The sequence below is a fragment of the Montipora foliosa genome, chromosome 9 (genome assembly GCF_036669935.1).
Source record: "Montipora foliosa isolate CH-2021 chromosome 9, ASM3666993v2, whole genome shotgun sequence".
Taxonomy (NCBI): domain Eukaryota; kingdom Metazoa; phylum Cnidaria; class Anthozoa; order Scleractinia; family Acroporidae; genus Montipora; species Montipora foliosa.
The window spans coordinates 10580932-10593153 of NC_090877.1; the positions used below are offsets into that span (position 1 = coordinate 10580932).

Genomic DNA, 12222 nt, shown 5'->3' on the forward strand with positions numbered 1-12222 from the left:
AACAAAACAAGTTCCTGAGTATCCGCGTTACGCGATCCGTGTTGGGAAAAGAAAACATAGGCTCGATTGTTGCATGATTAATTACCTCGACAACTGCATCAGCCATGCGCTCGTAAGTTTCTTCATCGTCGACACTAAAAACGAAGAAATCGAAACTTACTTGATTTGAAGAAAGGTTCTATAAAAGCTAGCAGAATGATTACTGATCATGCCATTAGAGCGAGTTTCAATCGCCGAGTGTCGCAAAACCAAAACCAAAGTAATTACTTTAGCCAATCAAACAGGACGGAGACAATCCAGTAAACCAATCAAAACTCGAAGTAATTATACGTAGCTTACACAAAGCGCGGGAAAATGTGCACGCAGGAGCCACGATTGGTTTTGGTTTTACTTCTGATTGGTTGAAAAAGGGGCCCGAGAACTTTGAACCAATCACTGAGTGAAGTAATGAAAAACCAATGCAATTCGCAAATTACTTTCGACACTCAATTGAAAACCGCTCTAATGGAGTGATGAGGTGATGATAATGACGGTGACATGATGATGATTCATAACGATGAACTGAAATCAAACCTCATTGACGTTTCTTTCTTAACAGACATCTGTGTTACGCCAGCGATGGGTAAGGGGGTAATGCCACCATCCAGAGAAGCCAGATCGCTGCCTGCGTTGAGACGAAACCGGTTGATAATTACGGTATTTGATTCAAAAGGTAAAACATGCGTTTGATCAAAGATACAGGAGGTCTGACACAAGGTAACAAACAACTTACTTTCTCTCTTGACCGGTGGCTCTTCAGTGAGCGAACAGCAAAACAAGTCGCCACCAACCGCTCCGCGAAGCTGTTGAACTTCAACAAGTTGAAGCATGTAACCTAAGCAGTGTAAATAGTGTGAATGTTGCTAACAAATATGATTCCTTTTAAGGTTAAAGAACAGTTTTCACTTAATTACGGAAACTTCTTTAAAATTGCTTTGACTTAGACTATGAATTGTCAGGCTTAGTGAAAGGCTAAAAATTCATCCGGTCTTTTTCCCAGCCGATCAGAGGTAAAAGCAAGAGCACCAACTTTCCGGCGCTTCGCACCGGCTGCCTGTATGTGATTGGCTCAATTCATTCCCTACTCCTGTTGTAATTGAATTAAGTAATTGGTTTAGACCATACTTAAAGGCCCATTTCCACCAAGCGATCGTTTGTTATTGTTTTGAAACTGGCACTATTGTTGAACAGCGTATTCCGATTGGTTAACTATTTTTGTCGCGCCAATTTCTGTAATTTCGTAATACACGAAATTCATTTGCGGCGTGCAATGCATTCAGGGTGGAAATGGGCCTTTAATGCAAACGGTCCTAATCTAAAATGGTTTCCTTACCTTTGCGTTCTCGACTAAGAACAATGCAAGAGACACAAGGACTGAGCAAACGACCACTATCAAAATTCTGTAATTTATGGATGAAACATTGAGATAGTTCACATGGCTGACTGACCTTTGTCTTGCACAGCTTCCTCAATCCCTACCGGGTCCTCCTGAGTAGCTTTGTCTAACTGCTGAAGGAGCTTGCTGAAACAAGCCAATGACATACGTACATGTAAGAGTCTTTATCAATCTGTATTTAAATTGCTGATCCTGACAAAATAAATAGTTCAATGGCAAAATTGTGGCTGATTAATGATCTTACTTGTTGATATCAGCCTTGCAATTGACCATTTCCTCATCACTGTTTCCCCCGCTTCAAGACGAGTCTTCCCACGAAACCAAATGGGAACGAGTTGGATTATTCCCATGAACGTACGCTATCCATTTTCAGTTAAATAGTCGCCCAAGGAGACTCGTCTTGAAACAGAGGCTGAGAGCGATTCGCAAAGGGATGATTAGCCTGTAGTTGCCTATCAAAACAAAGTCTGGGTAGCTCCGCTTCCATCCACAGACCCGGAAACTAAGCTCAAGCCCACAAAGTAGTATATTGAAACAACTGGAGAGCGGACTTTTTCACTCATAACGGATACTGCTTATAGGACACAAGCTCGTGTCTAATTCATACCTCATACTGTTTACAGGAATTCCAAATGACTGAGCGAACAATACCAGTTGAGATGGGAAAAGTTCCTTCAAGGCTGAAAAGAAATGCGAGTGGAAATATGCAGTTAAAAGAGACTTCCCTTGAGTCAAAGTTTGACTGAGATTCTATGAAGCCATTATTGGTCAGTCACTTATGTCAAAAAGTGCATACAATTACATTCAACCCAAATTTTGATTTCACGAAGCACTTGCGAAAGGACTACCTGGCCCAAAAGGTTTTTCTTGAGCCGCAAGAGAGCCGCTTCGCGACTCGTCTTCGCTCCTTCGCGACTCTCTCGCGGCTCAATAAAAACCTCTAGGACCAGGGTACCAAAATAATAATGAATGAAAAAAATATAAATTATTTGAAGTGCGTGTTATAGACGAGAGACAGAACTGATCCTCGCGCACTTATCTGGACAATTTAAGCAACGCTGAATACTCTCGGCCATCCATTCTGCGAACCACACCCTCAAGAAGTTATCACGTTTTACTGTTATACACACAACTTACCAGCATCAACCACCCTGGGGACCTGAGACCTAATCATGCGCAGTCTTAGCCACTCCTCTAACAGCACAGCTTCTTCTCCAGTGTCGGTCAAGTAAACTTTAACCTGTCCGTACTCAGGGCACCAGGCATTCAATAGAGCCGTGTAAACACCGGTATCTCCTGAGAAATTCACATCAAAGGGTCAAAAATACTTATAAACGAAGGGTTTCGTCACAAAGGCATCGCGTCCCAGTGGTGACCAGAAAGGATGTATTTGCTGTGCACAGTTTCTCGAAACAACGACAAACCAAATAAAATCATTAGCTCCTACGAGTCCCCTATAGCTCAGTGGCAGAGCATCCAAACTAGTAATCGAAAGGTCGACTTCTGCAAAGGCGCACTCGGTTTTTCCGAGTATCCCCGAATCTTAGCTCTCACGAGTCTCCTATATCTCGATGGTAGAGCATCCGAACTAGTAATTGGAGGGTCGTAAGTTCGGCTCCTGCAATGGAGCACTCGGCTTTTTTCCGAATATCCCCGAGTCGTTATTGACAAAATACATCTCGTCGTAAAATAATGATTATTTTGTTTTGCATCGAAAAACCATTTCTAGCCTCACTACAATGTGCAAAATTCGAAAAAAACATTTGTCCCAAAATACGGGCGGCAGGTCTAATTAATATAAATACTATAGAACAGCTCGCTCTCCATTTATGAAAGTGGGATATGCTCCAGTATGAAATGCCACTCTTCTTTCTAAATTTGCCTCCAGTAGTCTTAAACTCAACTTCCTTTGGAAATGGCCAACCCGCTTCCTTTTAATGGTTGTGTTCCTTTCAACGTTTCTTGCATACGCGGCTCGAAAAGTTTGCTTCATTATAAATACAACTTTCAAGAAATAGTGACTTTTATCTTTAATTTTAAAGACCTTCACCACTCGGACTGGCGTAATTGAGGGGTGAAATTTCAAGTAATGGTTTCTGACAGAGGAGTATCTTTTTTCTCAAACAAGGGTTGATGTCATAAAAATGACAGTGAAATTATCAATAGGCAGGCAATTCTAATTTTAGACCAATTGTCACCAACCTTGTGGTTCTCCATACGTCAGTAACACAATCATGGCATGAATGACAAGCACGTATAATGTGCCGGCCTTCCCAGCGTACTCTGTGTCCTTAGACCACTGCACAAACAACTGGTTTTCTTGCTAGACAAATTCCAAAAGAAACAAAACGTGGAAAGCCTTTATTTTCCTTTAGTTCCAGAGAGAAGGTCAGAAAAAAATATATTACAGAGGTTTCTTTGGGGTGCTCAGTGTAAAGATACAGACAAAATCAAAGTTGTAAGTTTAGCAAATCAGGACAGACGCAGGTGATCAAAGGAGCCAATCGCAGGACAAAGCCAACAGCCCGCGCTTTACGCGGGAAAATCACGGTGTACCTTCTGTTTTTATTTTGCCGCTGACAGACAGAGAAAGTGGCGGGAAATGTTTAAACTAATAGCAACGGGTAACGAAGCAAAACCAAACTGACACTTGGAGACTAAAAAAGTGTCAAAACGTTGTAACTTCATAAGCTGCATTCAAATTTATTCAACCAAAGTAGCATCAAACTAAGTCTAATCGAGAGAGATTACTCTTTACTCAATTGTGAACCACTTAAAACATAACAGGTAAGTTGTCATCAGTTTGCAATCAAATGAACAACCGTCTGCGCAGGCCATTGACACTTCAACTACTAGGTTATGAAAAAACAAGCCATGACCAAAGTGACAGACAAATGACGTTTGCACTTGGCTATTGTTTGTTTTGAACAAATTGTAAAATATAGTTTGCACTTATTGCAAACCCACTTTTCCCACATTTCTTTGAGGTAAGGGTTTTGTTTTGAAATTATTCTCGTAGGAAGGCTGTTTTCATCTTTTTCATTAGCAAGCAAATTGGGCTGGGCTTATACACCAATTAAATACTGCCTATTACAAACCCTGCATTAATAATTAAACCTACCCAAGAGAAGTTTCCCTCCTGCATGTCTATCGCTTGCTGCAAAGCTAAGACGTACAACCCCAGAAGAGCTTGATAGGTTTCTTGACTCGCCGACCCCTCCCCTAGCACTGGGGTCATAATAGTTGGACGTTCAATTATCAACTGGGCAATGTCCTGTAAACCGAGTTGAAAAGAGATCACTGTCATGTTACAGCTCAGAAAAGCCGTGAGAGTACAGTTTGAGATGCAAACTTCGGGAAAAAACAAAGCCAAGAGCCAAGTTGGCCTCCCAACCCTTCCCAAATAGTACTAAATACTTCTCACGAACCAATCTCGTTCCCAGGGTCTCTTTGTCGATCCAACGACAATGGAGATTCTGGGAACGAGGTTGCTTACGAACAAGTTAGTACGACCCCACTTTTTTCCCTATCAGTCTATTCCGGCACTCGGGCCAAGAATTGAACTGGAAAAAACAAGAAGCCCTAACTCAAGTAACAACACGACCAAAGAAAACGAAATATATTAGAGCACTAATTTAGATCTTTACATCAAGTGACACGCAAACAAAAAAAATCAATTTTGCGGACCGGTCAGTATAGCAAGCCCCGCTAAATTGACCAATCACAATACACGTTATATCTTACAGTTTTGCAAAAAAGTCGGGCACTAGAGACAGGAAACATGGGATAGCGTCTTGATGAACAGACGTGTGACGGATATAGTCTCAAAACTCCATACGTGATTGCTGCCATACTCACAATAACTGTCGCTAAAAACTCTTCTTCACCATTGTCCACGGAATGCTCGGCGAGAAACATGAGGTATGCTTGTGTTCTCTCCGGAATAATCTCCACCTGACAGGACTGAAGACGCAATGTGTAACATGTCACTATTTCGATGTTATTGTGACTTATACATGATGAATCCTTACATGAAAAGCGGTTCCCTTTTCAGGTATGAGTAAAGCATTTGTCAATCAACCAAACAGTGCTCTGTAAATATGACCTTGGGCACTGAAAGACCTTTGGTAAACAATTGGTCTGAAATATTCATATGACCTTGTTTACATTGTTTTCGAACAAAATGTCAATAGTCACGTTTATCGCCTGAGAAAAAATATTTTTGGAAGCCTGTCTTTATTTTAAATGCTTCAGTTGTTTACAGTGGAAGTGCACTTGGCTATCAAGCTAGTTCACAGGCACTCCACTTTTTAATAATCTGAAAGAAACATGATTTAAAGGGGCTAGGTCACGCTATTTTAGTAATTTTGTTTAATTTTGTTAATTATGAGCTCTAAACGTCAAATTGGCAGAAGAGTCTTTCATTTGCAAAATCACGGCCACATAACAACTGAGAAAGATTTTCAAGCTGTGTAAATGACATTTTGATACAGACTGATAATAAATTTGAAAAAAGGTGGGCCGACGTTTTTCAAATTTACCCAAATTCAATCCATTTCAATCCTCTCCAGTTTTGTCCATCCATGTCCCTTCTTGGCTACCCTGTGTTTTGTTAGAGTTCTTCTACAGTTTTGAACACTTATTTTGATATTTTAGTTAATTCTATGACCATTCGATCAGTTCTGAGATTGACTAAAATTGCGTGGCCTACCCTTTAAGAACTCCAACTTGCAGGAAGCAACCAGTTGGCTATTAACAAAGCGTGGTCAGGAGCCCATCCTGGAGCGTGCAACTTCCATACAGCGTCTGTGAAACGGCGTTGTCACAAGAAGGTTTATTTTTAGACTAGCCCTTCCCGCGAATTAGGTAAAAAAACAAAGGCAGTTACGGTTCGGTGACCCTATGACGTCAGCTTAATTTCTTGTAATTGGTCATCGGGCTCCTGTGGGAGTCTCAGCGGGAAATTCAATCTAAAAATAACCTTACTTGTGAAAACGCCGTTGCACAAGTATAGTTAAGTTGCACGCTCCCGGTGATGGGCTCCTGGCGTGGTAGAGTTGGATCCGGGACAACCGTAAACAAATCCAAACCAGAGGCTAGAACGGGAATTGAACCCAGGGCAACTGCATTCAAACCCAACGCACTCACAACTTGACCACGCCGCCTCCTCCAGCACCTTTTCACTACAAATGTGTCAACCATCTTTGATAATCAGCGAAATTCCAGCTAGAGTTTCAACTCTGTTTTTTTTTTCGCTTTTCGGCTTCTGCTATTTACCTGTCTAAGAGCATAACAGCACGTCGCCCGAACAGTTTCAAAGTGCGGCAAACTTTGCAAATTTACTAAAAGCCACTTGTAAGCCTTGGAGACCCCTGCAGGAAATGAAGGCGAAAACAGCTCCTCCACAGTGGTTACCATGGCACCGCTCTCAAGCTCCTCTTCGCAAACAACTGTCACGTGATCATCCACTTGCATCGCATCTTGGGACAATACTAGTTCCAGACCCTTTAAAGTAATAGGTACTAATTTAAATTGCAGTGGAAAGAAAGAATAGGAACAATGTTGTCAATTCACGAAACTCTGTAAAGAACGTTCAAAATAATTTTTCTTGGAAGGTGCAAAAAATGACCTTCTGTCAGTTGACAAAGAAGAAGACGTCCTTTAGCTAAATTGCATTTAGTCGGTCGTAATAATTTCAGAGAGGAAACTAGTGAAATAAACTTTAAAACTGGGGGGGGGGGGGGAAACAGATGCTAGACAGGTACCTTGACAGCAGAATCCCTCTCGGCAGTTTGCACAGAAGATAACCTCCTCATAAAATACTCCAACACTTCCAAGGTGGTCTCTGCATCGGAATTGTCTCCAAACAACAAGGATCGAAGCCGTCCCAACACATGCTGCTGAATATCCTGCGCAGAAATATTACATGGTTTAGGTTTACCAGTTTCAACACTTGGACTCCTTCACTTTGACTATTGTCTGTTTTGCTGTTATGTGGAGTCTCATCGATCAGTAGTCCACTCAGACGATTACGCCAAGTCGACCACATTGCTGAAGGAAAGGCTGGCTCGTTTGCCATCCACTGACGAGCCATACAAGCCAGTACTTCCATAGGTCTCGAATGTGACCCTGTATTCCGTAGTTGTTTAATTTACCTGTTTGAGTTTGAGGTTTGAGTGAGGTTCCAGCACGTGGCTAAGTAGCCTGACTTCTGGCTGTTATAAACAATTGTGGTCTTATTCACACTGAAGTCCTCCATCAAGCTAATCATACCAATAATCCTAGGCCCGCCAAGCCGACCACATGCTGGAAAGGTCAGACCCCAACACCGGGAACTCCATGCCCTACTCTTTTCGACTAGAGCGTGGAATCTTTAACGTCCCACAGAGTTAATGAACAAGGGCTATGAGACGCCACCTCCAGCTTATCGTCCTTATCCGAGAAGACTAGAAGGTCTTACCATTTGCAGACGTAATTACAAAAGCAGCACTTTCTCCTCAGTCGTTTTAAGACCATGAGTGTTGGTCCGGCCGGAGTCGAACTCACGACCGCCCACATGACAACCGATGCTCAACCAACTGAGCCCACCGGTGCGCATAAATTACATAAATTATAACTTAAATTACGATTCGGTTTTCAGCTGAGTTTTGACCAAAATTTTGCATTTGCACTAGTTTAATCTAAATTAGGTTGTCGACGGGGTAGGTTTCCCTTCCGAGTTTCTCGTTTCAGAGTTTTTCTCTTACAAAACCAAACGAAAGCTTTCTAATTCACTTACAGTGTTCAAGTTACAATAACTAACTCAGTTGATACAACCATAGTTAATAGATGTAGGGTGGTCATGAAACTCGACAAGTTTCTTTGTTTCATGTTTTTGTTCGCTTTTTTGGCCTTGACCCTGCACAAAACCCGACAAAAACACGCTTTTTTCGGCAGGATAACCAATCAAAAGCTTCGACTAATTTATTCGAAATTAATTTGCGAACCAAAAACAAAAGATTGTGCAGGGTCACGGTCGGTTCAACATCTAATTGCGACTGTATTGTTCCTGCTTTTGAAATTCCCAGGGTTTCATAACCAGTCCCTAGATTAACTATGATACAACGGACACCAGATTTCTCATATCCACTTTTCCGTGCATGTGTGCCCTAGATATTTGCTTCGAAATCTGATTGGTTCAATGTTTTTCGTACGAGCAGAAGCACAATGACCTTGAAGCGTGTAACTTTTTCCCTGGAACAAAGCTGGGGATTTTAGAACACCAATTTATGCCCAAACATGAAGAAAAATAAGACCAAAGCTGCACGCGCGGTAAAATGCGCGAGCTACGTTACATCCAAGTAAGGAAATTTCTAAACTCAAAAAATCCCAGCTCTGAACCAAAATTAAACGCTTCAAGGTCATGATATTCTGGTCATAATCATCATCATCATTATCATCACATACAAGTCTCTTATCTTGAAGTTCATCACCAGCTTTGCCGTTGTCACCAGTTTTTTCCAACAACAAAAATTCACACAAGCACTGAACAGGAAGTACATCGAGTGAGCCCTCTGAAGCTTGAACAAGCTCAGCAAGCCATGGCATGCTTTGAGATGCACCCTTATGGAAAAAAAAAAAGCAATTATTAACAAAAAGAGGTGATGTCAGTTTAAATGCACCGGGATCTTGATACTGCAGCAACTGAAAGAAATGAAGGCCGAATGCGTATTGCTTATCGAAGTTACCGAATGACAGTAATGACCACACTATTTAACCTACTAAATGTATATTACACATTTATTTCACAAGTCAGACACTATGAAACCCTATCGTAAACAGCCATACAGATCTCTTACTTGTCTCTGGATGATTTCTAACAGGAAATCTGGAGAGCGACTGCGACAGAGCCTCTGACCCAGTCTAAGACTTGTGTTTGTTGCTTTCAGCTGATCAACAACATTTTGAGGAGGACGTCGGCTGGGGCCACTAGAAAAATATTGGCAGCTCAGTTCTAATTTTAGGGTGGTATTCACTTTTATTGAATGACTTTGAAAAGCTCACATAAAAACCCTGGTGTCTTTTTCTTGAATTTTCATATTCTTGATCATTGACCAAGATTTTTTGGGGTGAAATGGAGGAAAATGTTTGCACATAAACAGAGTCCAACTTCTGCGCTAGTTGCTCAAACGATGGATACACACATAGCACTATCTGCTGGATAAATCACTATCCAGTACGGGATAAGTCAATGTGAAACCAATAATTGCGCTATCCAATGGATAGTGATTTATCCAGTGGATCTATAGCACTATCCACTTTTTGAACAACTGGGATCTGGACTATTAATGTAGTTTGGGTCACCAACATAGCCATTGTTTCACATCAACATGGTCACTGTGTTTGTGAAAATGAACCATTACTCTGATTGCCCCAAATTTCACAGACTAATGAAATAATTTCAATTGTTATATAGCTGAATTTTTTCCCTCAACAGTGCGCGCTCTCATTGGTTACTTCGAGATCACACGACATCTAACAACAAAACTGTTTCCCGCCAAAAGTTTCTGAGCGGGCAACAGTGCAAAATCTATGACGTCAGAGGGTAACAGTGCACTGTTACCCGTGAATGTTGCCTGACGACCGCCGTTGCTGTTGCAAGTTTTTCTTTTTTATTCTATATAACAAATCACTTAATGACTGGTCCCTAGGGAAACAGTTCATTTTTTTGCCTTTGAATCTCACTGTTTCCCCGAGGTGCAGCAGAAGGAAACATTGAAATTTGAGGGAAACAAAATGAACTGTTTCCCTCGGGACCAGTCACTAAGTGTTTGTTATTGACCTTTCAACTACTATGAATAAGGCAGTGATACATGACAAGTGGCAACAGTTGCGTGCTTTTTGGCTACTTTGCAAAATTGGTACTAACTTCTGCTGAATAAACAAGATAATTACACAGGGGCCGTGTTCAGAGGACAAAAATAATCCACTGAGAAGCCTTAAGTATTTGATGTGTTCATTGAGTGTTTTCAGTACAACACCAGCTCTTGCAAGCTGACTAAATTTTGTATTGGTGGCCTCATGTATTGTTTTTAAGTCTAAATCATTGTTTCTGTTGAGCCAGGCACTTTGTACCATAATGCTCCAGAGCTTCAGTTGGTATGAAGTTGAACTTTTTAGAGCAACGAAAACCTTACACTGGGTCCATGGTTATCAGTTGACTCAACAACAGACTGTTGTTCTCTGTGATGGTAACTTTTGTTGTGGCTGCTGCTAGGTGAGACTCAAATAAGAGAATTTCCTCCTTTTCTGCCTGGGCAAGCTGAGGAACAAAGCAGTAAAATACAGTGTACATGTAACCGCAGTGGTCAAAATTCAAGAGAGCGTTATACATTTTTTCAAACAAAGTTTAATATTGCTTGAAGAAGCTAGGTGCATTTTGTCTGTATGTTCATCACTCAGCAAACTTCCCTGTTTTTGCTTTCCCTTAATTAGCTCACACACCTTTATAAAAGTATCACCACCAACTGGAGAGAGAGATGGCGAGACCACAACACTGGGAATTCCATAACCTACTTTGCTTAAAATGTTGGGCTTGTTCAATGCCCCCATGAGTTTATGAACAAGGAGTTAAAGATGGGCTTGTGAAAAAATACTATATCCAAAAAGACTTGAAAGTAGAACCAGTTACAGGCATTTACTTTTGAGAACCTGAGCACTGGGATTTTAATTCCTAAATCCAGCAAGGTAAGTCCCGTGCGCAACCAAGCCAACCCGGTCTGTTGATGGCTCCATTCATGCTTGAAATTTGAGTTTGATTTGACAAAGCGATTTCTAAGGATGTGATGGTTATGCATATATTGCAGTTAATTTTTTTTAACTAGGTTTTTTTATCGACTGTCTAAAAATGGGATTTTCCCTTTTTTGAGGTGTACTTAAAAAAACAGGGGCTTGGGTTTTTTAGGGAGTCTAAAAATAAACAAGATATTTCTTTTCTCCATTCTACTTCTCCTACCCCTCCCTGATCTTCCCCTTTGCCTCTATCATACCCCACCCTTCCTTCAAAGATTTATCCCTTCCTACCCTGTAGGTTGCGGCCTTATGCGCCTTCTGGCACGGAGAGATCTAAGTGCTAAGTAAGTAAGTAAGTACCCTGTAGGTAGCCCCCTCCTTGCATACCCCTTATACCCACCCCCTCCACAACACTTCTCACAGACATATTTTTTTGTCTCAAGACTTTTTCTTTTAGATTGACAAAGGAATCATTAAATAATAATAATAATAATAATAATAATAATAATAATAAAAAATGCTTCATTTAAACTGAAAAAAAAAAAGTGATCGGCGAATTCAACATAGAAAACGCTGGTATAAACCGGTGATCAGTACATAAGATAATATTAAAAATACAATTCGTCATCGATTCAAGTTAAGATAAAATTAAAAGTTACCTGATACACTACGTTCGTGTTGTGCCTTATCTGATTCTATTAAAAGTTTAAAAGTTTTAATTTTAAAAACTCTCAGCGTTTCACAAGCACGCAGTTCCTTGGGGAGGTCATTCCATTCCCTTGCAGAGGTATACTCGAATGTTGACTGGCTCATAGCTGTTTTGTATCTTGGGAGATGAAGTTCCCTACTATTGAGGGCTTTACGGCAAAGTTCTGATCTCAATGCAATATACCCTTGAATATCACTGTTTTTTCATTACAAAAAGTAGTCCTACTATGTGAGGAAGGGCTAATGCTCAAAACATCAGCTTTCAAATTTCTTTACAGTGGCCAATTTTTTATCACATCAACTCACTT

General features: G+C 40.8%; 1 protein-coding gene across 2 annotated transcripts in view; it reads right to left on the minus strand.

The window, feature by feature from the left end:
* LOC137972113 (integrator complex subunit 1-like) overlaps positions 1-12222 on the minus strand; it is a 42356-nt gene that overhangs the window by 12809 nt on the left and 17325 nt on the right. For both annotated transcript variants that reach the window (XM_068818942.1, XM_068818941.1), the window contains exons 20-33: positions 10612-10736; positions 9274-9403; positions 8882-9037; positions 7201-7344; positions 6713-6940; positions 5294-5398; positions 4557-4709; positions 3638-3758; positions 2573-2731; positions 2043-2115; positions 1488-1561; positions 773-874; positions 574-664; positions 86-134 (exon numbers count right to left, since the gene is read on the minus strand). In XM_068818942.1, coding sequence (XP_068675043.1) covers positions 86-134; positions 574-664; positions 773-874; positions 1488-1561; positions 2043-2115; positions 2573-2731; positions 3638-3758; positions 4557-4709; positions 5294-5398; positions 6713-6940; positions 7201-7344; positions 8882-9037; positions 9274-9403; positions 10612-10736 — 1710 coding nt within the window. The remainder of the gene's footprint in view (positions 1-85; positions 135-573; positions 665-772; positions 875-1487; positions 1562-2042; positions 2116-2572; positions 2732-3637; positions 3759-4556; positions 4710-5293; positions 5399-6712; positions 6941-7200; positions 7345-8881; positions 9038-9273; positions 9404-10611; positions 10737-12222) is intronic.